At 37.2% G+C, this 25503-nt stretch overlaps 2 protein-coding genes across 2 annotated transcripts; one reads left to right on the plus strand and one right to left on the minus strand.

Annotated features, from left to right (window-relative positions):
• Positions 1-115: 115 nt before the first annotated feature.
• Positions 116-18827, plus strand: rab44 (RAB44, member RAS oncogene family). The gene is made up of 11 exons (XM_077198209.1): positions 116-221; positions 921-8579; positions 9378-16402; positions 16483-16565; positions 16661-16773; positions 16866-16979; positions 17383-17464; positions 17545-17659; positions 17813-17911; positions 18013-18089; positions 18180-18827. Exons 2-11 carry the CDS (start codon positions 923-925, stop codon positions 18262-18264), a joined length of 15450 nt encoding a protein of 5149 aa, XP_077054324.1. The 5' UTR covers positions 116-221; positions 921-922; the 3' UTR covers positions 18265-18827.
• On the minus strand, positions 18417-25283 carry entpd8 (ectonucleoside triphosphate diphosphohydrolase 8). Its single transcript, XM_077198210.1, has 10 exons — positions 25148-25283; positions 24740-24874; positions 23475-23592; positions 23235-23385; positions 22932-23091; positions 22097-22327; positions 21698-21964; positions 19897-20007; positions 19611-19745; positions 18417-19337 (listed from the first exon to the last, which is right to left on the minus strand). Exons 2-10 carry the CDS (start codon positions 24863-24865, stop codon positions 19143-19145), a joined length of 1494 nt encoding a protein of 497 aa, XP_077054325.1. The 5' UTR covers positions 24866-24874; positions 25148-25283; the 3' UTR covers positions 18417-19142.
• Positions 25284-25503: the final 220 nt, after the last annotated feature.

Here is a 25503-nt window from a genome sequence, read left to right on the forward strand (position 1 = left end):
TTTCACATGAAGAACGATCAGCAACTCTCTTAATAAAATGTGTGCTTACCGCGATGCAATTTGTGTCAACACTACAGGAAGTTGAGGGTAGCAGCGAAAAGGAAGCTACAGCCCAGCTTCCTTCAAAAGAGAAACATAGGCAACTTAAAGTGTTCAGCTGTGTGCTCTGCTAAAACCCCCAAGACTGCAAAGCAGGTCGATTTTTGAAGGATTACCAGAAGGTAACATCAGTTTATCATGGTAGTTTCCTAGGTTTAAGGGGCTCTGTCATTTGCATTTGGAAATGCAAAGTTTTACATGTAAATTATGTAGTTTTATACTAAGTCATGTTATTTAGTTTTAGTTATTAGTGGAATGTGTTTTCACATTGTTTACTTGTCATCTGAGTAGACTGTTGGTCTCGGATGCATTTTGGTATTTTTGTGATAATGTCATGACAGAATCTTTATCCATCTGTCCAACAATATGTGCATTTACATATAAATGTTTTTTTTCACTGTTGGATTTAGATTACAATAGTTGTTTTCCATTTAGGTTGTGAGATGCATCATAAGTTGTTATATTGTTACTAAAACGGTAAAATGATGCGCATGCTGAATGGAAGGAGAATGCCATTAATGATCACTGTAGTTGTAGTGTATAGTGGCGTAATGGCGAATGAAAAGAATGATGATTAAATGTGTTGTTTTTGTCACAATTGTTATATTGAAAAGATAACTTTTGACCTTATATTCATCTAGTATCTACTTATATCTAGCGTGTTGAGAGCACATGCGTGACATTTGTTATATGAGTCATACATATGACGCATCACTAATGCTCTCTGGTTTCCTTTTTAAGGTTGTTGTTATAAAAGTGTAAAAGATGTTTAGAAATGACTTATCCCCATTGTTTGTCTCATTATATGAACATATGAAAAGCCATGTCAGGTAGAAGATCCAAAAAGAACCAGAGACTTGGTTCATCTCGGCGAGGTCCTAAAGGTCTTAACAGAAATATTGAGAAAGATGACGATGAAGATGATGGGTTTCAGCAGATTCCAGAGAGTGGGGATGGACAAAATAAATTTCACACCGTCACCGATTACCATTCAACCCAGTTTGATCTTCCACCAAGCTCAAGTATTGATCAACAAACATCTGGGTTAGAAAGTCCTCCACATGGAAGGAGTCTAAAGGATTTGCTCATGGAGACTGAACTGCCAGAACGAAAAAGAAAAATGGGATCAACTCGCAAGAGTGCTGGTGGGTTTAAAGTTGAGAGGAACCTTGAAATGAGGACCACTGAAGATTTAGATGAATATGTAACTCAATCAAACACATCAGCCTCTGAAGAACAACATCCATCTCTCACAGAAGATGAGCAATCAAGGTCAAGTTTTTCTTCTAATTTATCCCTTCAAACTGAAAGTTCTGGGTTGGAAGGGGAGCCTCAAGCAACTCTTATGGTTGCTGTTTCGGAAACTGAAGAAAAAGATGCAATGCACCATCAAGAAGTAACCTTTTATTCATACAAGGTAGTTAGTGATACGCCCATAGACAAGGCAATGGGGGGATCTGTCTATTCTGGTGCTGCTACAGTAGCTGAAAGTGATTTATTGCGGGAGGATTCAGTCATGTTTAATGAACTAAATACATTGAGTCGCCAAGAAACCCCATTAGCCAGCAAATCTGGTCAAAAAAGAAAGATAGGATCAACCCGTAGGCCTCTCGGAGGGAAAAACACTGAAAATGTAGTTTTGCAGGAACATTCGAGAAGCATGACAGAGAATGAAAGGAAAGCAGAAGTCATAGACGAAGCAAAGTTCAGCATGTCAGAAGAGATGGTGCAAACGTGGGATGATGTGGCAAGAGATGATCCATCGTCCCACACAGAATCATCTTTGGTTTCAAATCAGTCTCTATTGACTGAGAGAGCTGAGCTGAACAAGCCTGATGTTTCGGTTGGAACTGAAACTATGAACCAATCAGTTGCTTTTCCCCTTGTTGATCCAGAAAAGCCCCTACCTGAAACATCAAGCCACCATGGTACTCCATTACTCAACAAGGGATTGGATTTTGAATTTGGTTCAAACATTGATTTTGATGTTCCAAACAAAGGTTTGGAAGAAGCAGGAAGTAATTTAAGTGATGACAATCAACATGTGTCTGATACAAGAAATGATACAAACACATCTCACAACTGTAAAGATGTAAACACAGTAGAAGGCAAGGAGGTTCTAAAGCAGAAAGAGGAACCATCTAGAAACAATAAAACGAGTAGTTTATCACCAAGACAGGATGCACAATTAGAGGAACTTGTGTTAAATTGTGAGAAATCTCCTTCACTAAGACAAAATAATAACTTTGATCATTCTACTGTTCAACTTATAGAGGGAGGAAATAGCAGTTTTGATATGCCTGCGTCTAATATTAGCCATGCTAAACCCACAACAACCAGCTCACCACATGAGATGAGTGATGCTGTTGAAGAAAGCCAAGAGATTTATGTGGAAATGAAACATAAAAATAATGTTTGTGATGTTGCTTCATGTGATACTTTGACTGATTTAGAGTGTGATGAAGATGAAAGAGGATCTGATACGGACAATGGATTTGAAATCACAGTCCAAGGTGATGCAAGAGATCACAATGTAACACAAATAATAATGGAAGTAAGGAATAATAAAGAAGACGGAGGAAAGAGCGCTAAGACAATTTTGATTTCAAATCAGGATCCGTGTGAAGTTTCAACTGAAAAAGAGGAGTTACATAGAGAACAAGAACAAGAATATTCATCAACTGTATCTCGAACACAAAGTGGTCCACCACAAGATAATGCTGGGAAGATGCTAGAAATTAAGGAGGTCAGAGAAGGCAAGGAAGAGACTGAGACTACGGTAATTAATGATGTGACCTCAAAGTCAGAGGAAATGCTTAGTTTTGAAGACTCAGCAACAGAGACAGGATCTCATGAAAACCAACAACTGTTTATGCAATCTCGTGATAAAGAAGGCTATGATTTAAGTGAAAGTGGGTATGAGGAAATTGAAAAGCAAGTAATATCTTTCAGTGCAGAATCAGAGAATGCAGCTTTTGATAAAAGTGTAGGAAGTAATGAAGAGGCAGAAGGAATTGAGGGGATGGATGCAGCAGTCCTGAAATTAGATGTGGAAAAACGTCTAACCTATGTTAACACAGTGTTTAATGATTGCAAATCAGATTTACAAACAGAAAATCCAGAGCAAAACAAAGTATTAACAGAAGAGCAAAATTATGCTTCCCCTGATATAAACCTGGAAGCATTTCAAATATCAGATAACATTTCTACTGTGATTGATTCTAGTGTAATTTTGCAACTAGCTGTGGGTAGAGAAGAGAAAGACACTGTTAATGAAGAAAGTGATATCAGCCCTGTCATTCCTGCAGATTCTCAAAATTCTTACAAGCTTAGAACATTTCATTCAGAGACACAGGAAAATGAAGGAGATACTGACATAGTGCCAGTAGGGGGAGACACAGACTTAGAAATTCAAACACGGAACAAAACTTTTTACTCATCAACCAGTGAAGCTGTAGGAACAGAAGAGAAAGTTAGAGAATTTGAGGTTAATGGAGAGACAGTAACAGTGAAGAGAAACAGGACAACCAAATCAGATTTTCTTCAAACCTCTTCTGAAGCACTGAAAGTATCTGAAAATCCTGAGAATGAGGGTTCAAGTGACATCAACATAATCCTTGAAGATACTCACAGAGAGGAGGCACACACAAAATCGAGTCCAGTTGTTTATAAGAGAAAAATGGGCTCAACTCGAAGACCTCTCAAAGGGAATAAAGGACAAAGAAAGGGAATGAAATATCATGATGAAAATGAGACACTTGACAGTGAATGTATGATCAATGTAGAGAAAGACACATTCAATTTGGAGGATGAACCCAGTCCAAATAAATCTACATCACAAAGCTCAAAAGATGGAGTTAAAGAACAGGAAATGGAAATATGTGAGAAGAAAGATGTTGGTCCTGTTGAAGGATCTGAATCTAATCTCAAACCGTCATCATTTAGTTTAGATTCAGTGTCTGAGGAATCCACTGCAGTAACTATCACTCACATCACAGAAACACAAACCTTCAGAAAAATTAATGAAGAGTCCCGGGAAAATACTGGAGATGCTGAAAGAGTGCCAGCAGAGGGAGACGCAGAATCACACTCAGAAATTCAAACAGAACTCAAACCGACAGACTTAACAACATCTGAAGCAGAAAGAACAGAAGAAAGCATCCCTCATGCTACTGTTTTAGTTGAAGAAGTTGATTTTATTGTAGATACAGTTACAGTGGAGAGTAATAAGTCTGATCTGCTTCAATATAATACTGTCACTGTTGCAAATCTGGAAACATTTAAAGTATCTGCAAATATTGAGAATGTTTCTTCTGTGACTGATACTGGTCTTCTTGTGCAAGATGATCCCACTGAAGGATCAGGAGAGACAAACACAATTCCTGATGAAAGTGACACCAACATCATTCCTGAAGATACTCACAGAGAGGAGACACACTCAAAATCGAGTCCAATTGTTCACAAGCGAAAAATGGGCTCAACTCGAAGACCTCTCAAAGGCAATAAAGGACAAAGAAAGGGAATTAAATATCATGATGAAAATGAGACACTTGACGGTGAAGCTACAAAGCATGTAGAGAAAGAAACATTCAGTTTGGAGGATGAACCCAGTCTAGATGAATCTTCATCACAAAGCTCAAAAGATGGAGCTAAAGAACAGGAGATGGAAATATGTGGGAAGAAAGATGTTGGTCCTGTTGAAGGATCTGAATCTAATCTCATACATTCATCATTTAGTTTAGATTCAGTGTCTGAGGAATCCACTGCAGTAACTATCTCTCACATCACAGAATCACAAACCCTTACAAAAATGAATGAAGAGTCCCAGGAAAATACTGGAGATGCTGAAAGAGTGCCAGCAGAGGGAGACGCAGAATCACACTCAGAAATTCAAACAGAAATCAAACCGACAGACTTAACAACATTTGAAGCAGAAAGAACAGAAGAAAGCATCCGTCATGCTACTGTTTTAGTTAAAGAAGTTGAGTTTATTGTAGATACAGTTACAGTGGAGAGTAACATGACTGAGTCTGATCTGCTTCAAAATGATACCGTCACTGTTGCAAATCTGGAAACATTGAAAGTGTCTGAAAATATTGAGAATGTTTCTTCTGTGACTGATACTGGTCTTCTTGTGCCAGATGATCCCACTGAAGGATCAGGAGAGACAAACACAATTCCTGATGAAAGTGACACCAACATCATTCCTGAAGATACTCACAGAGAGGAGACACACTCAAAATCAAGTCCAATTGTTCACAAGCGAAAAATGGGCTCAACTCTAAGACCTCTCAAAGGGAATAAAGGACAAAGAAACGGAATGAAATATCATGATGAATATGAGACACTTGACACTAAAGCTACAATGAATGTAGAGAAAGAAACATTCAGTTTGGAGGATGAACCCAGTCTAGCTGAATCTTCATCACAAAGCTCAAAAGATGGAGCTAAAGAACAGGAGATGGAAATATGTGAGAAGAAAGATGCTGGTCCTGTTGAAGGATCTGAATCTGGTCTCATACAGTCTTCATTTAGTTTAGATTCAGTGTCTGAGGAATCCACTGCAGTAACTATCCCTCACATCACAGAATCACAAACCCTTACAAAAATTAATGAAGAGTCCCAGGAAAATACTGGAGATGCTGAAAGAGGGCCAGCAGAGGGAGACGCAGAATCACACTCCGAAATTCAAACAGAAATCAAACCGACAGACTTAACAACATTTGAAGCAGAAAGAACAGAAGAAAGCATCCGTCATGCTACTGTTTTAGTTGAAGAAGTTGAGTTTATTGTAGATACAGTTACAGTGGAGAGGAACATGACTGAGTCTGATCTGCTTCAAAATGATACTGTCACTGTTGCAAATCTGGGAACATTGAAAGTATCTGAAAATATTGAGAATGTTTCTTCTGTGACTGATACTGGTCTTCTTGTGCAAGATGATCCCACTGAAGGATCAGAAGAGATAAGCACAATTCCTGATGAAAGTGACACCAACATCATTCCTGAAGATACTCACAGAGAGGAGGCATACTCAAAATCAAGTCCAATTGTTCACAAGCGAAAAATGGGCTCAACTCGAAGACCTCTCAAAGGCAATAAAGGACAAAGAAAGGGAATGAAATATCATGATGAAAATGAGACACTTGACGGTGAAGCTACAAAGAATGTAGAGAAAGAAACATTCAGTTTGGAGGATGAACCCAGTCTAGATGAATCTTCATCACAAAGCTCAAAAGATGGAGCTAAAGAACAGGAGATGGAAATATGTGAGAAGAAAGATGTTGGTCCTGTTGAAGGATCTGAATCTGGTCTCATACAGTCATCATTTAGTTTAGATTCAGTGTTTGAGGAATCCACTGCAGTAACTATCTCTCACATCACAGAATCACAAACCCTCACAAAAATTAATGAAGAGTCCCAGGAAAATACTGGAGATGCTGAAAGAGTGCCAGCAGAGGGAGACGCAGAATCACACTCAGAAATTCAAACAGAAATCAAACCGACAGACTTAACAACATTTGAAGCAGAAAGAACAGAAGAAAGCATCCCTCATGCTACTGTTTTAGTTAAAGAAGTTGAGTTTATTGTAGATACAGTTACAGTGGAGAGTAACATGACTGAGTCTGATCTGCTTCAAAATGATACTGTCACTGTTGCAAATCTGGAAACATTGAAAGTATCTGAAAATATTGAGAATGTTTCTTCTGTTACTGATAATGGTCTTCTTGTGCAAGATGATCCCACTGAAGGATCAGGAGAGACAAACACAATTCCTGATGAAAGTGACACCAACATCATTCCTGAAGATACTTACAGAGAGGAGACACACTCAAAATCGAGTCCAATTGTTCACAAGCGAAAAATGGGCTCAACTCGAAGACCTCTCAAAGGGAATAAAGGACAAAGAAAGGGAATGAAATATCATGATGAAAATGAGACACTTGACAGTGAAGCTACGATGAATGTAGAGAAAGAAACATTCAGTTTGGAGGATGAACCCAGTCTAGATGAATCTTCATCACAAAGCTCAAAAGATGGAGCTAAAGAACAGGAGATGAAAATATGTGAGAAGAAAGATGTTGGTCCTGTTGAAGGATCTGAATCTGGTCTCATACAGTCATCATTTAGTTTAGATTCAGTGTCTGAGGAATCCACTGCAGTAACTATCTCTCACATCACAGAATCACAAACCCTTACAAAATTTAATGAAGAGTCCCAGGAAAATACTGGAGATGCTGAAAGAGTGCCAGCAGAGGGAGACATAGAATCACACTCAGAAATTCAAACACAGATCAAACCGACAGACTTAACAACATCTGAAGCAGAGAGAACAGAAGAAAACATCTGTGAAGCTACCGTTTTAGTTGAAGAAGTTGATTTTATTGTAGATACAGTTACAGTGGAGAGCAACATGACTGAGTCTGATCTGCTTCAAAATGATACTGTCACTGTTGCAAATCTGGGAACATTGAAAGTATCTGAAAATATTGAGAATGTTTCTTCTGTGACTGATACTGGTCTTCTTGTGCAAGATGATTCCACTGAAGGATCAGAAGAGACAAACACAATTCCTGATGAAAGTGACACCAACATAATTCCTGAAGATACTCACAGAGAGGAGGCACACTCAAAATCAAGTCCAATTGTTCACAAGCGAAAAATGGGCTCAACTCGAAGACCTCTCAAAGGCAATAAAGGACAAAGAAAGGGAATGAAATATCATGATGAAAATGAGACACTTGACAGTGAAGCTACAAAGAATGTAGAGAAAGAAACATTCAGTTTGGAGGATGAACCCAGTCTAGATGAATCTTCATCACAAAGCTCAAAAGATGGAGCTAAAGAACAGGAGATGGAAATATGTGAGAAGAAAGATGCTGGTCCTGTTGAAGGATCTGAATCTAATCTCATACAGTCATCATTTAGTTTAGATTCAGTGTCTGAGGAATCCACTGCAGTAACTATCTCTCACATCACAGAATCAAAAACCCTTACAAAAATGAATGAAGAGTCCCAGGAAAATACTGGAGATGCTGAAAGAGTGCCAGCAGAGGGAGATGCAGAATCACACTCAGAAATTCAAACAGAAATCAAACCGACAGACTTAACAACATTTGAAGCAGAAAGAACAGAAGAAAGCATCCGTCATGCTACTGTTTTAGTTGAAGAAGTTGAGTTTATTGTAGATACGGTTACAGTGGAGAGTAACATGACTGAGTCTGATCTGCTTCAAAATGATACTGTCACTTTTGCAAATCTGGAAACATTGAAAGTGTCTGAAAATTTTGAGAATGTTTCTTCTGTGACTGATACTGGTCTTCTTGTGCAGGATGATGCAACTGAAGAGTCAGGAGAGATAAACACAATTCCTGATGAAAGTGACACCAACATCATTCCTGAAGATACTCACAAAGAGGAGACACACTCAAAATCGAGTCCAGTTGTTCACAAGCGAAAAATGGGCTCAACTCGAAGACCTCTTAGAGGAGATACAGGGCAAAGAAAAAGAAGAGAATATCATGATGAAAGTGAGACAATTAACAATGAAAGTATGGTGAATGTAGAGAAGGAAACATTCAGTTTGGAGGATGAACCCAGTCTAGATGAATCTTCATCACAAAGCTCAAAAGATGGAGCTAAAGAACACGAGATGGAAATATGTGAGAAGAAAGATGTTGGTCCTGTTGAAGGATCTGAATCTAATCTCATACAGTCATCATTTAGTTTAGATTCAGTGTCTGAGGAATCCACTGCAGTAACTATCTCTCACATCACAGAATCACAAACCCTTACAAAATTTAATGAAGAGTCCCAGGAAAATACTGGAGATGCTGAAAGAGTGCCAGCAGAGGGAGACATAGAATCACACTCAGAAATTCAAACAGAAATCAAACCGACAGACTTAACAACATTTGAAGCAGAAAGAACAGAAGAAAGCATCCCTCATGCTACTGTTTTAGTTGAAGAAGTTGAGTTTATTGTAGATACAGTTACAGTGGAGAGTAACATGACTGAGTCTGATCAGCTTCAAAATGATCCTGTCACTGTTGCAAATCTGGAAACATTGAAAGTATCTGAAAATATTGAGAATGTTTCTTCTGTTACTGATAATGGTCTTCTTGTGCAAGATGATCCCACTGAAGGATCAGGAGAGACAAACACAATTCCTGATGAAAGTGACACCAACATCATTCCTGAAGATACTTACAGAGAGGAGACACACTCAAAATCGAGTCCAATTGTTCACAAGCGAAAAATTGGCTCAACTCGAAGACCTCTCAAAGGGAATAAAGGACAAAGAAAGGGAATGAAATATCATGATGAAAATGAGACACTTGACAGTGAAGCTACGATGAATGTAGAGAAAGAAACATTCACATTGAAGGATGAACCCAGTCTAGATGAATCTTCATCACAAAGCTCAAAAGATGGAGCTAAAGAACAGGAGATGGAAATATGTGAGAAGAAAGATGTTGGTCCTGTTGAAGGATCTGAATCTGGTCTCATACAGTCATCATTTAGTTTAGATTCAGTGTTTGAGGAATCCACTGCAGTAACTATCTCTCACATCACAGAATCACAAACCCTCACAAAAATTAATGAAGAGTCCCAGGAAAATACTGGAGATGCTGAAAGAGTGCCAGCAGAGGGAGACGCAGAATCACACTCAGAAATTCAAACAGAAATCAAACCGACAGGCTTAACAACATCTGAAGCAGAAAGAACAGAAGAAAACATCTGTGAAGCTACCGTTTTAGTTGAAGAAGTTGATTTTATTGTAGATACAGTTACAGTGGAGAGTATCATGACTGAGTCTGATCTGCTTCAATATGATACTGTCACTGTTGCAAATCTGGGAACATTGAAAGTATCTGAAAATATTGAGAATGTTTCTTCTGTGACTGATACTGGTCTTCTTGTGCAAGATGATCCCACTGAAGGATCAGAAGAGACAAACACAATTCCTGATGAAAGTGACACCAACATCATTCCTGAAGATACTCACAGAGAGGAGACACACTCAAAATCAAGTCCAATTGTTCACAAGCGAAAAATGGGCTCAACTCGAAGACCTCTCAAAGGCAATAAAGGACAAAGAAAGGGAATGAAATATCATGATGAAAATGAGACACTTGAGGATGAACCCAGTCTAGATGAATCTTCATCACAAAGCTCAAAAGATGGAGCTAAAGAACAGGAGATGGAAATATGTGAGAAGAAAGATGTTGGTCCTGTTGAAGGATCTGAATCTAATCTCATACAGTCTTCATTTAGTTTAGATTCAGTGTCTGAGGAATCCACTGCAGTAACTATCTCTCACATCACAGAATCACAAACCCTTATAAAAATTAATGAAGAGTCCCAGGAAAATACTGGAGATGCTGAAAGAGTGCCAGCAGAGGGAGACGCAGAATCACACTCAGAAATTCAAACAGAAATCAAACCGACAGACTTAACAACATTTGAAGCAGAAAGAACAGAAGAAAGCATCCGTCATGCTACTGTTTTAGTTGAAGAAGTTGAGTTTATTGTAGATATGGTTACAGTGGAGAGTAACATGACTGAGTCTGATCTGCTTCAAAATGATACTGTCACTTTTGCAAATCTGGAAACATTGAAAGTGTCTGAAAATTTTGAGAATGTTTCTTCTGTGACTGATACTGGTCTTCTTGTGCCAGATGATCCCACTGAAGGATCAGGAGAGACAAACACAATTCCTGATGAAAGTGACACCAACATCATTCCTGAAGATACTTACAGAGAGGAGACACACTCAAAATCGAGTCCAATTGTTCACAAGCGAAAAATTGGCTCAACTCGAAGACCTCTCAAAGGGAATAAAGGACAAAGAAAGGGAATGAAATATCATGATGAAAATGAGACACTTGACAGTGAAGCTACGATGAATGTAGAGAAAGAAACATTCACATTGAAGGATGAACCCAGTCTAGATGAATCTTCATCACAAAGCTCAAAAGATGGAGCTAAAGAACAGGAGATGGAAATATGTGAGAAGAAAGATGTTGGTCCTGTTGAAGGATCTGAATCTGGTCTCATACAGTCATCATTTAGTTTAGATTCAGTGTTTGAGGAATCCACTGCAGTAACTATCTCTCACATCACAGAATCACAAACCCTCACAAAAATTAATGAAGAGTCCCAGGAAAATACTGGAGATGCTGAAAGAGTGCCAGCAGAGGGAGACGCAGAATCACACTCAGAAATTCAAATAGAAATCAAACCGACAGGCTTAACAACATCTGAAGCAGAAAGAACAGAAGAAAACATCTGTGAAGCTACCGTTTTAGTTGAAGAAGTTGATTTTATTGTAGATACAGTTACAGTGGAGAGTATCATGACTGAGTCTGATCTGCTTCAATATGATACTGTCACTGTTGCAAATCTGGGAACATTGAAAGTATCTGAAAATATTGAGAATGTTTCTTCTGTGACTGATACTGGTCTTCTTGTGCAAGATGATCCCACTGAAGGATCAGAAGAGACAAACACAATTCCTGATGAAAGTGACACCAACATCATTCCTGAAGATACTCACAGAGAGGAGACACACTCAAAATCAAGTCCAATTGTTCACAAGCGAAAAATGGGCTCAACTCGAAGACCTCTCAAAGGCAATAAAGGACAAAGAAAGGGAATGAAATATCATGATGAAAATGAGACACTTGAGGATGAACCCAGTCTAGATGAATCTTCATCACAAAGCTCAAAAGATGGAGCTAAAGAACAGGAGATGGAAATATGTGAGAAGAAAGATGTTGGTCCTGTTGAAGGATCTGAATCTAATCTCATACAGTCTTCATTTAGTTTAGATTCAGTGTCTGAGGAATCCACTGCAGTAACTATCTCTCACATCACAGAATCACAAACCCTTATAAAAATTAATGAAGAGTCCCAGGATAATACTGGAGATGCTGAAAGAGTGCCAGCAGAGGGAGACGCAGAATCACACTCAGAAATTCAAACAGAAATCAAACCGACAGACTTAACAACATTTGAAGCAGAAAGAACAGAAGAAAGCATCCGTCATGCTACTGTTTTAGTTGAAGAAGTTGAGTTTATTGTAGATATGGTTACAGTGGAGAGTAACATGACTGAGTCTGATCTGCTTCAAAATGATACTGTCACTTTTGCAAATCTGGAAACATTGAAAGTGTCTGAAAATATTGAGAATGTTTCTTCTGTGACTGATACTGGTCTTCTTGTGCCAGATGATCCCACTGAAGAGTCAGGAGAGATAAACAGAATTCCTGATGAAAGTGACGCCAACATCATTCCTGAAGATACTCACAGAGAGGAGACACACTCAAAATCGAGTCCAGTTGTTCACAAGCGAAAAATGGGCTCAACTCGAAAACCTCTCAAAGGCAATAAAGGACAAAGAAAGGGAATGAAATATCATGATGAAAATGAGACACTTGAGTATGAACCCAGTCTAGATGAATCTTCATCACAAAGCTCAAAAGATGGAGCTAAAGAACAGGAGATGGAAATATGTGAGAAGAAAGATGTTGGTCCTGTTGAAGGATCTGAATCTAATCTCATACAGTCTTCATTTAGTTTAGATTCAGTGTCTGAGGAATCCACTGCAGTAACTATCTCTCACATCACAGAATCACAAACCCTTATAAAAATTAATGAAGAGTCCCAGGAAAATACTGGAGATGCTGAAAGAGTGCCAGCAGAGGGAGACGCAGAATCACACTCAGAAATTCAAACAGAAATCAAACCGACAGACTTAACAACATTTGAAGCAGAAAGAACAGAAGAAAGCATCCCTCATGCTACTGTTTTAGTTAAAGAAGTTGAGTTTATTGTAGATACAGTTACAGTGGAGAGTAACATGACTGAGTCTGATCAGCTTCAAAATGATACTGTCACTGTTGCAAATCTGGAAACATTGAAAGTATCTGAAAATATTGAGAATGTTTCTTCTGTTACTGATAATGGTCTTCTTGTGCAAGATGATCCCACTGAAGGATCAGGAGAGACAAACACAATTCCTGATGAAAGTGACACCAACATCATTCCTGAAGATACTTACAGAGAGGAGACACACTCAAAATCGAGTCCAATTGTTCACAAGCGAAAAATGGGCTCAACTCGAAGACCTCTCAAAGGGAATAAAGGACAAAGAAAGGGAATGAAATATCATGATGAAAATGAGACACTTGACAGTGAAGCTACGATGAATGTAAAGAAAGAAACATTCACATTGAAGGATGAACCCAGTCTAGATGAATATTCATCACAAAGCTCAAAAGATGGAGCTAAAGAACAGGAGATGAAAATATGTGAGAAGAAAGATGTTGGTCCTGTTGAAGGATCTGAATCTGGTCTCATACAGTCCTCATTTAGTTTAGATTCAGTGTCTGAGGAATCCACTGCAGTAACTATCTCTCACATCACAGAATCACAAACCCTCACAAAAATTAATGAAGAGTCCCAGGAAAATACTGGAGATGCTGAAAGAGTGCCAGCAGAGGGAGACGCAGAATCACACTCAGGAATTCAAATAGAAAACAAAACGATTGACTTAACATCTGAAGCAGAAAGAACAGAAGAAAACATCTGTGAAGCTAATGTTTTAGTAAAAGATGTTGAAGTTATTGGAGATACAGTTACAGTGGATAGTGATATGACTACTGAGTCTGATTTTCATCAAAATGCCTCTTCCCCTGATGCACATGTAGAAGACTTGAAAGTATATGAAAATGTTGAGAATAAAGTTTCAGAAAAAACAGACACAATTCCTTATAAAAGTGACATCGACATCATTCCTGAAGATACTCCCAGAGAGGAGACACACTCAAAACCGAGTCTAATTGTTCACAAGCGAAAAATGGGCTCAACTCGAAGACCTCTCAGAGGAGATACAGGGCAAAGAAAAAGAAGAGAATATCATGATGAAAGTGAGACAATTAACAGTGAAAGTATGGTCAATGTAGAGAAAGAAACACTCAGTTTGGAGGATGAACCCAGGCTAGATGAATCTTCATCACAAAGCTCAAAAGATGGAGCTAAAGAACAGGAGATGGAAATATGTGAGAAGACAGATGTTGGTCCTGTTGAAGGATCTGAATCTGATCTCATACAGTTATCATTTAGTTTAGATTCAGTGTCTGAGGAATCCACTGCAGTAACTATCTCTCACATCACAGAATCACAAACCCTCACAAAAATGGATGAAGTGTCGCAGGAAAAAACTGGAGATGCTGAAAGAGTTAAATATGAAAGATCAGATGTATCTCAAACACAAACTGGTCCAGCACAGGATGATATTGGCTCACATTTATTAGATGTCCCAGAGAGAACTGCAGATTTTGTTAGAGACAGCCTTACAAGTCATTTTGATCTTGTCTTGTCTGATGCCCTGCTTATGGAGGAAACTCAAATTCATGTGTCATCTGAGGATGTTGTCAAGGGTGTCACTTGTGTACCTCCAACAGAGGTAGTTGAAATGCATTCAGTCTCCAACAGATCTTTGCAGAAAAGAAAAATGGGATCAACTCGGAAGAGAGGGAAGCGGATTGTAAATGAAGATGAGGTTGAAGAAGAGATAGAGGGAGAACCTGGAAATACAACAACTGATGATGGTACCATAAAGTCTGAGGAGAAATTAACTCATGAAGAATCCATTACAAGATCTCTTGTACATCAGCAAGTATTCGGTTCATCTGCTGGCAAAGAAAGCCATGACATTCAGGATGTTGCTAGTAAATCAGACATGCAGACAGAAAACTCAGAACAAAATGATCAAAATCAAGCTGCTGAGATTGTTTCAGAACTTCCTTTGGGAGATGTTGAGACATACTCAGTTCCTGAACAAAGTGAAATCACAAGCATCATTCCTGAAGAGTCTCACAGAAAAGATGTACAATCAAACTCGATTCCAGCTGTTCAAAAACGAAAAATAGGGTCAACACGTAAAACACTCAGAGGGAACAAAGGGCAAAGAATAGAAGTAGAATCCAAAAAAATGTATGCAGAGAGTAAAGGAATGGCAAAGGACCAGGATACAGACCCACATTTAGCAATCAGTGAAGGAGAAAATAAATGTAAACTGGATGAACAAAACTTCCCTGTTGAATTTTCTCATCAAGTAGCTATTTCAAACATGTTTTCTGAATCAGATGATGGAGTGAAGGAAGTTTCTCTCAATATCCATGACTCATCTATCCATGACTCATCTGTGGTGAGTAAGGAAAAAGGAATGGAGAAGACTGTAAATGACAGTAATAGTCTAAATGAGGCAATCAATCTCTATGGGGGGACAACGGACAAATGTGTCTTGACAGTCAGTCGCGAAGATATTCATCAGACCATGTCTGCAGATTACCTTGATCAGCATGTTCATGGAGGATCAGAGCCTGAACAAACTGAAACCATGTTTTCTGACCCCAGTAGAACAACTGGACCTGAAACACCGGAAAATACAGAAAATCAGTTAGTAAGTGTTGATGTTACCAAACATCTACAGCCAGAGACTGTTCCAGTTGAGAAAAGAAGAAAGATGGGCTCAACTCGGAAAAATGTCAGAGAAGGAAGAATACGGGGGAAGAGAGATGTATATGAGGATACAGAGACTGCAGAAACACATCTGCAGATGTCTCAGGACTCTGAAATTAGCCTAGTAGGAAAAGCTGTTGGAGAACAAGCAATTCACGATTACTCTAATCAGTCAGAGGATTCATTGCTTAGTGAGATAGAGAGAGCTTTAAATAAGACTTCTCAAAGTTCATCGAATTATGAATTGATCGTCAATGAGCCAAACTCAGATGACTTAGAAAAGCCAGAAAACTCAGAAATCAATTCTCTTCAGCCGAAACCATCACAGAGCTCCAAAACTCACAGTGAACCCAACTCACCAGAAAGACGAAGAAGAAAAATGGGTTCAACTCGCAGGAATCCCAGACAGCAGATCAATGCAGAAAGGGAGGATGAAGACAAAGAGGATGGAGAGATAGAAGAGAACTTAGAGGCAAACAAGCAAGAAATAAAAAACCTTGAAAGAGTTGAGACATCTGTAGTGCGTAATATCCCAGAAAATAAACTGAATAAAGAGTATCTTGATGTCCCCAGTGCACACACAAGTAGCAGTCAGCTAGAAGAAAGCAGTAACCCTATTGTCCAAGAAAGGACGTCGCCTTCAACAAAAAGGAAGTTTGGGTCCAGACGCACTAACAAGGGCAAACAAGGCCTTGGTAGGCTGGACGCTTCTGATAGTAACGGCGAATTAGGAGATGAGGTCGAGGACAATCTGCGCAATGATGACTTAACGGTATGTTAAACTTCGTTTAATGACCATAGATTTTGTACTTCAATCTTTTATGGAAGTATATAAATGTCTGTTTTGTTAAGGTTTGTGATCCGCATCTCAGCTTACAACCTGAGAATCAGCCAATTTTCCAACCGATCTCTGAGCAGAGCAACATGGAAGCCAGGTATGACAGAGAGCTGTATAAGAGTTCATTCCAAATCTCTTTTATATATAAAAAAATAAATAATAAATCTTTTTTTCCACTTTCTTTTGTTCTAGAATTGAAGAAGCTGCTCCAAAAGGCACTAGTGCTGGTCTTGTTTCTTTGGACCAAATCATAAAACATGATAGAAGCACTGGAACTAGGCAGACAATAAATTTAAAGAACAGGAGTGAGCAAAGTCATAAAACATTGTCCTGTAAATTAATACTTATAGTTTAATATCTAATACTTATGTCAACAAACTCTGTCATATAATTTCAGATAGTGAATTACAGTTTAACGTGGTCATGGTGGGAAACAGCTGTGTGGGGAAGACCTCCTTCATAAAACGCTTCCATGAAGGGCAGTTCACTCAGGATTACCGTTCCACTATTGGTGAGTGTTGTGATGGAGAGGAGGGATTATTGATTACTGAAGTAAAAGTTTCTGCCTTAAATTAAGTACATTCAACTTACAATTAACTTAAATTATAATAAACTGACTTAAAAATTATTTGAAAGTCGCTTAACTTATTTTGATGAGTTAAAGCAATGTAAAAACATTTGTTGTCATAACTTATTGATCATATAGCCTAATTATCTTTACTAAATAAATTGTTATTATTAAATTAATATTATTTAGTTACTAAATAAAACATACTATTTCTAAAAGGAAAAAAATGCACATAGAAACCTTAAATGATATGTATAAATTTATAAATTCATAAAGGGAATAACAAAGCTATTTTGTAAAAAAAACAAAACTTGCATATATCACATTAATAATGTGTTGCACCCAGGTGTTGATACCTGTATACAGACTGTTGAGCTGCCTGACAGAACTGTTAAACTGCAGATATGGGACACAGCAGGTCAAGAGAGGTAAGACATCAGAACAAACAAAACATGATGAAAAAAGAGGTTTGGTGGTGTGTGATTTAACCCCCAAAAATCTTTGTAAGGTTTCACAGCATCACCACACACGTGTTCCACAAGGCCGATGGGCTTCTGCTCATGTATGAAATCACATGTTCAAAGAGTTTTATTTCTGTACGAGATTGGATCTCTCAAGCTCGGGTAGACATTATTTTCATTCCTTAAATTTCCTTATATTTTAGTCAAAACATAAGACCTTATATTTTCATGTAAATCTAAATTGTGATTTTGCTGGGAAACTAGGCTATATCTTATGTTTCATTCCCTTAATTATATTATGACAATGTCACACAGGAAAGGGCTCCTGATGATGCCATCATGATATTGCTCGGAAACAAGAACGATTCCGTTGAGCGTAAAGTCCAGATTCAGGAAGGGGCGGATCTGGCCAGAGTAAGAGTTCACTGTGACTTCAACACTGTCTAGTTGTTTTGCATAAATCTATTGCTACTACATCTATAAACTTTTATAAAAGGTATTTTTCCCTTCATTAGGAGTATAATATACATTTCATGGAGTGCAGTGCTGCAACTGGGGCTAATGTGTCAGAATGCATGAGGACTCTTGCAGAGTAAGACTCAAAACAATTAAAACCCATTACTCGTTTAATATGTGTGTGTTTTCTACCCATGCATAATTACTAATTTCTTATTGTTACTAGGTTGTTAGTGCAGCGCAAGAAAGGAAAAGAAGAACACATAACATTAAGAAGAGAACCCCCACCGAAGAAATCTGGTTGCTGTTAAAAACACTCTCCCACACACAGAGATGCACTACGATTCAGAAGTTTTAGTCAGTACGTTAAAAAAAAGAGAAAAGAAATGAATACTTTTATTCAACAATGATCCTGAAAAAAAATTACCACAACTTCCACAGGCATTTTAATAAGGAACAAACATTTTCAACCTTGATAATTGAGAAATGTTTATTGCGCACCAAATCAGCATATTAGAATGATTTCTGAAGGATCATGTGACACTGAAGACTGGAGAAATGATGCTGAAAATTCAGCTTTGCCATCACAAGAATTATTTAAAATTTTCTATTAAAATCTTATTGACCCCAAACTTTTAAAGGTAGTGTACAAACACTTATTTCGTAAAATATAAGCTGCTTATATATCGATGTTTAATGGAAATATAATTTCAGTGTTTTATAAATATGTACAAACCACAATAATGGTTTCATTTGTATAATATCACATATAATAATGTAACTATGTATTTAATGTCTGTTAAATGCTTTAAGTCCAACTGTAAGTGCCGTGTGGAGGTGAAAATGAATACAAACAAATAAAAAAAACTATTAAGATTCAGAGTTTATAAATGATGAAAAATCTCTGTAACTCAATTTATTAAATTATTAGCTAGCACAGACTAAATCATTGAGGTATAACTAGTCAGCCTTCAAAACAAGACACTACTTTAAATAACTTAAACTCACAAAAAGCAATATTTTTGGCAAGTCATTTCATTTTTGTTATCATAATGTCAAAATGTATAGATTCTTTGTAAAGGAAAGATCTCAAACAGTAGTCAAAAGAGTTGCTTGTCGATCTTCATATCTGAAATATAAGCGATAAATATTTTTGTAAACATGCACATTCACTCATGACACAAACAACTTAGTGCTTTGGATCACGGACAAACAGGATTGCTATAATAAGTAGACTGAGGAAGAGAGCAAAAACGATGAAGAATATCTGAGCTGCCCATTGACTGTGCACCACGCCTGTCACCGCTCTGGAACGTTCAGAGGGAATCATGTTGGTCAGGTTCAGCATGTAGCCCAAAGTCCAACCAACATCTGTGTCTGCTACCTGTAACCATCATAAGGTCATATGAGTACAAATCCCCACATCACACTGATAAGACAGGCTTTATGTCAGGGTTGCCATATAAAGGGCGATTCCTCGAAGAGCTTTTCTTATATTGCTTGAGCAGAGGTCATCAGGTATATTGATTGAGGCACATGGTATGACATCAGTTTATGAGCTACTGTCATTGTGCTTTTGAGCAATGCAGATCACTGAACAGCTGCATTGCAATACAGAAAGAGTAATCATTTACATTGATGAAACTGTATTCCTTACCTGTTTCTCAAAAGAGATTTGATCCCAGGTGTTATTGAACTTGTATCCTTTCAGTAGAATAGTCATAATATAATGAGCTGAAGCACAATAATCTCTCAGATATTTGACCTTAATGGCTGGATTTTCACTAGTAAGCTGCAGAAAGGAATAACGGTCCATAAATTTTAGGATCAGCATTATCAAATATACTAAACATTTAATCATATGTGATCACTTCGCGTCTGACCAGGCTTTTTACTATAAAATGTAGGATTACAATGTATTGTGATAGTATCTGTGGACTCACAGTGGTCCAGTTTTTGTTGCAGTGAGTCTCAATAGTGGAAAGAACCCGTGTCAGTGGAGCTTTTGGGGCGAGACCAAGGAAGTCAAAGGTGTAGAAGTATGCTGAAAAAGCCTGCGATGGACATGAAACAGTTATTTTAAGACATGGAAAACACAAATTAAAGCAAAAAAAAAAAAATAGGATAATTCGATTCACTGAAAAGAGTCATTTATAAGCTGCTTCTTTATTTATTCATTTAGTAACCACTCTAATGGACAAAGTTCAGTGAAGGATTCATCAGAGTGAACAGGGCTGGGAAGATTACTTAGAAATTGTAGTCGGTTACTAGTTAGTAACATAATCAATTACATTACACATTTAAGGTAATATAATTGGACTACTTTTGGATTACTTTTAGATTACTTTTGACCTAACTTACAACTTACATTACGTTTGACCTAACATTACATCAGGGTTTCCCAGACTGGGGTTTGTGATAGAACTGCAAGGGGTTTGTGAGTTTAATGAAAAGCTAATTATATCGTAAAATTTAAATTAACTAAAAATAAAAACAATCAAAATAAAACACTTACTAAAAAGATGAAATTTTGGTTACACTTTATTTTAAGGTGTTCGTGTTACAGTGTATATATTTAAGTACTGAGTAATATTAATTAACATGTACTGAGGATTAGGGTGTCGTTTGGGGTTTGTTGCATGTAATTATGCACAATTTATAGCAATTCCTATAGTAACTACATGTAACATGTGTAACAGGAACACTAAAATAAAGTGTTACCGAAATATTTTATTTGTTTACCTGCATGTCATGTGACCATTAACCAACATCAGAGAAGATATTGTAGCTTAATTGTATTATTGTCTTTATTAACATTTTTATTTTATTATTGCCCTTACTTCGAGTAAACATATTAGGTAAAAAAGGTTCAGCTGACAAAAAATTTGGGTAATCCTTGGATTGCTTTTATTTATGAAATGACAATTATTTGTACATTTGAATGTGTTTGACTGTGGTTTGCCTTCCAAAGACAGGTATACGTGGTAAATGACTCACTGAGTGATAATTAAAATAATAATTAATGTGTGCACAAGGAGCAGATTAGATATGCAATGCTGCAATGTTCTGCATTTTGCAGAAAGCACTTCTTAAAAGTGAAATGATTATTGTAAATCCATTGATCAAATGCTGTATCGGGTCTCACATTTCAGTGATATAGGCACATTCCACAAACTTGGAAGACCCTCTGAACGTATAAGCAGTAGACTCTTTTAGAAATAGCAGGGAGTATCAATAAATCATAAATAATTAACTTCCATGAGAATAACATGTAATCGTGTAATCAATAAAAAAGTAACCATAGTCTGATTATGAGTAGGCGATATTTTAAACCTTAATATAATCTAATTACAATTAGACTACTTAATTTTTGGAATCTGATTATGTAATTACTAAAATTACTACTGTTTTCGTGAGCAGTCCGCTAGGGCAACTCATTTCTTGACATTATTTAGAGATACACATCATATTTAAGATGGCTGATTTATAAGTAGGTCAAATATTATTTCCTTTGCTGCGGCAGGAATCACTGCAAAATAGACTTAATCAAATATTGTATAACTTTTTGTGTTTTTGCATGTCCATAAGGTCATGTAAAATACATTCAATATAAAATAAGTTGTGTTTTGTGTTATTATATCTTCCCAAAGTAATTGTGTTTTCATTTTTTTCCTTACATTAAAACTCCTAACTTAAATATAATGCTATTAATGAAGTTGATTTGATAAGGAACGCAACACTCACCAAGAATTCGCCATTGACAGGAGGTTGATAGGCACCATCGAAACCACAGTCTGGTGATAAGGCACAGTCGGTGAGGTTAACAATATTCTCCATTAGAGAAAGACAGAGGGATGAATTTCCCGTTCCTGAGAAAGTGACTATAGTCGTGGGGTTAAAATTGTTTGGTGTGACCACACAAGGGGAGTTGTAAAGTTCAGCCAAAGTAACATTGGCTTTATATCCTTTGTGGTAGCATGGGTGACTGATAACAGATGTTGGTCCAGCAGTCTGGATGAAGCAAAAACACCATATGAGACATTCAATGTGTCCATAATTTAAGACACTTTCTTTCTAAACCTACAGTACATAACAGCGCTAAAACTGGTATGGTACAGATACGTGAAGCCTTTAAAAACCAACCTTGTGAAGGTATGCTTGAAGTTTCTTCAAAGCCTGGTCCTTGCCGTAGCACAAGTAGCTGTATGTGTACAACTCATACTTGTACCCATAGAGCTGGAGATTAAAAGCTGAATCTGGGAATCTCACTGGGTCTTTTGGAGTGAATGAGATCTGTGTCGATGCACCACCGAGATCAAGAGCTCCAAGTATCTTTCCTGCTTTAGGGTGGATCCAAAGGCCCTCAAAAGTGTGCTGCAAGGAAAACCATTAAGAGGTACTGGATGTTCTAACAAAAGAGAAGTAATTAAGAGTCATTCAAATAATTTACTGTTTATTGATTGGTTTGATTCAGTGTTGGCAAAATAACTTGTTAAGAAAGAATGAATATAGTATCGCAACTTCCATTGTACCAAAGTTCAAAGGCCTGTAGAACCAATGGCAAATAAAAATATATGAGATGATAAGGAAATATCTAGTTTAAAGTTATTGATATTGCATTGTTGTTGGTTGTTGGTTTAATTGATGAACTATTGTTCTAAACACAGATAATTAAATTTTAATCTTTTTCATAAGTTTTAAATGACTAAATATTAAATCCTGTGTGTGCGTGCGTGCGTGTATGTGTGTGTGCATGTATTTGTGCGCTGTGTGTGGTCCTGGTAAACTCTACATTATGGGTACAAAATGTCCCCTAAAAGATGGCAACATACGAAATCCTTGTCCTTGTGGGGACATTTTTTGGTCCCCATTAAGAAAACAGCTTATATTTATAGATATTTATACATACTAAGTGATGTTTTTTGAAAATGTAAAAATGCTGAAAGTTTTCCATCAGTACTGGAAAGCCATTAGTCACCTTGATAAAGCTCTCCATGAGGTAGTTGATGGTGATCCAGCCATAAGCCCCCTCCTCCATGCCAGAGAGTATTCTGGACCCTCGAAAATCAAATTGATAACTTTGGATTGTTTTGGTGACTTCTACGAGGATGCTGTCAGCTTGACTTTGGTTCTGTAATCTGTGAAACCGATAACACTGATCATTTATGCAAATATAAATTAATATTTTCTTTTTCATTTTTTCATTTAATTTTCATTTAATTTTTTTCATTTAATTTTCATTTTTATGATAAATCAACCAGATGCTGATCAGTTGATTCACCTAAGAAGCCGCATGCCAGCAGTGGCACCAAGGTATACAGGTGTAGTCTTCCGATGTCCTTCTGGTATTACTGCTTTTGCAATATCCAAGCATTTCTTAAGACTTTCTCCGGCTGCCGGAGGGTTCTCGACATAGCTTGATATGCCATCACCTATTAAAAGTAGAAAATAAATACATATGTACTTGAACTTGCAGAATAACAGAACAAAAAGCTGTCTAAGTTTCCAGTGCTGTCCTCACCATCCACATCACAGCTCTGTTTCTGAGAGACTATTCCAGTGTTGTTCTCTTTGTTCCCCAGCCACTGGTACAGGAAGAGGGCCGTGTGAGAGGAACCGGCATCAAACACAATCCCATACTGAGGAAGTCAGACAAAGAGTTCAATAAATTTGGGCAAAACTTTCCTGAGAGAAGAAAACACATCCTGAGAGAAAACCTTTGACAATAGCTATATCATATTCATGTTATTCCACAAGATTAATAAAACAGTGCTTCACTATTAGTTCTTGGTGAGAAATTCAAATTTGTTTGCTTGTTCATTATGCTTGTGGTCTTAAAAGACATGCTATGCATTTTTCATGTTGTTACCTTGGATTGTTTTGAGAAACAGACTATTCTTGTGTGAAATTTACATAATTAACTGATTTTTCAAATAATAGCACATCATAGTTATTTTGGTAACACTTTACAATAAGGTTCCATTTGTTAACATTAGTTAATGCAGGTATCATAAACAAATAATGAAACAATACTTCAACAGAATTTATTAATTTAGCTTAATGTTAATTTCAAATATACTTGTATATTAACATTTCAACTTGGGCTACGTTATAGCTGAAAAGTGTTATTTTGATGTTTGTTTTTAGACGGTTTTGTACATCTTTTTGTTGGTCCTAGTTATACGATAATGTTAATTACTGTTAATTCATATATGTTCAAATATTTTTAATCATTTGTTTATTTTAAATGATTCAAAATAGGGGTTCAATGTGTGTCCTTAAAAAAAATCAAAATTTTACTAATGAATATCTTAACATTAAACAGTATGTTTAAAATACAAATATAATGTGTTCATTTAAATATGACTAGTGCATGTGTTCACAGGGATGTCATGTCCCGATCCCATTTCCCTTCTTTCTCCCTCCACTTTCCTGTCTCTTGTTTGTCCTCTAAGAAAAGGGTCATGAATATTTTTTTAAAGCAGTGAAAAGTTGATCATGAAAAGGGACTTTTAAAATATTTCGAAGGCATTGAATTGTAGGAATGACCAGAGTCATCCTCAGTCGCCACCAATATAATAATAGTATTCGATAAAGCAAATACTGACATCTGTTTCAGGTGATCTACATTAAATAAACCACAGGCATTGTCAGCAGACATGAAACATAACTTGGTAAGAAATTATCTGGTGAATGCCTCCTACTTGGGTTGACTTACTCCAAATCTATTCAAAATATAATACAAAACCACATCGTAACTGACAGTTGAGCGTGTCTGCTTTGCACCTGTGTTGAGTATGGCTGATCCAACGTCTGATGATTAGCAAGAGAGAGAACCAAAGCGATGATGGTTGTACAAGCTACGGCTGCCATTGCAGCACCCAATAATATAGCTTTCATCTGAATTCCCATATCTGCAATCTGTCCAGAAACAAAACAAATAAGCACTACAGGTACGACAAGTTAAACCATAAATATGGAAAGTTCATTTCATGACATGCCACAGTGAAATAGTAAAATCCTGGTTAAGACACAATAATTGATCATAGCTTTGTTTATACTTCACATGCCCATTCAAGTCTACAAGTACAAGTTTAAGAGAGTGAATGATTAACCAGATCTTTGTTATTTTAAAGCTGATTGGCAGGTCGAGGCACTTAACATAACAGATCAGAGAAAAAGCAAGTGTCTTACCCTTTTTCCTCTCCTTTACCTGTTGAACTTTCTTTCTGAACACACGTATGAGACGTGGCCAAATAACGAAGACAGGTATGTTGATACCTCCAGACCTTTACTCCAGCAGGGGCATCTGGGAACTGACGTTATACTCCCACTTCCCCGGTATATCTTCAGCTCATTACACACACACATAACACACTCACCAACTTTTCCTCTTTCACACACACAGTTGCTACACACACACTCCCTGGATTACAAGCTCAATGCCTCATTGGACCACATATCTTCTCTTATTTTTTATATATTAATGTCAAAAGTTGAATTGAAGTTTTATTAAAGAATTTGACAGGACGTCCTTTGATATGTGGGAA

Source organism: Siphateles boraxobius, unplaced genomic scaffold, assembly GCF_051911475.1.
Source record: "Siphateles boraxobius isolate OS27281-9 unplaced genomic scaffold, OSU_SipBor_1 41, whole genome shotgun sequence".
Lineage (NCBI taxonomy): Eukaryota > Metazoa > Chordata > Actinopteri > Cypriniformes > Leuciscidae > Siphateles > Siphateles boraxobius.

Bases quoted from the DNA above. Each gene is read 5' to 3' on its own strand.
- rab44 (XM_077198209.1), top strand. From the start codon at position 923: ATGTCAGGTAGAAGATCCAAAAAGAACCAGAGACTTGGTTCATCTCGG. The intron at 16,774-16,865 runs GTGAGCAAAGTC...ATATAATTTCAG, and splicing joins AATAAATTTAAAGAACAGGA to ATAGTGAATTACAGTTTAAC. The intron at 17,465-17,544 runs GTAAGACATCAG...AATCTTTGTAAG, and splicing joins GACACAGCAGGTCAAGAGAG to GTTTCACAGCATCACCACAC.
- entpd8 (XM_077198210.1), bottom strand. From the start codon at position 24,865: ATGGGAATTCAGATGAAAGCTATATTATTGGGTGCTGCAATGGCAGCC. The intron at 20,008-21,697 runs GTGAGTGTTGCG...TGTCCATCGCAG, and splicing joins CTGTCAATGGCGAATTCTTG to GCTTTTTCAGCATACTTCTA. The intron at 19,338-19,610 runs GTAAGGAATACA...TGATGGTTACAG, and splicing joins AAATCTCTTTTGAGAAACAG to GTAGCAGACACAGATGTTGG.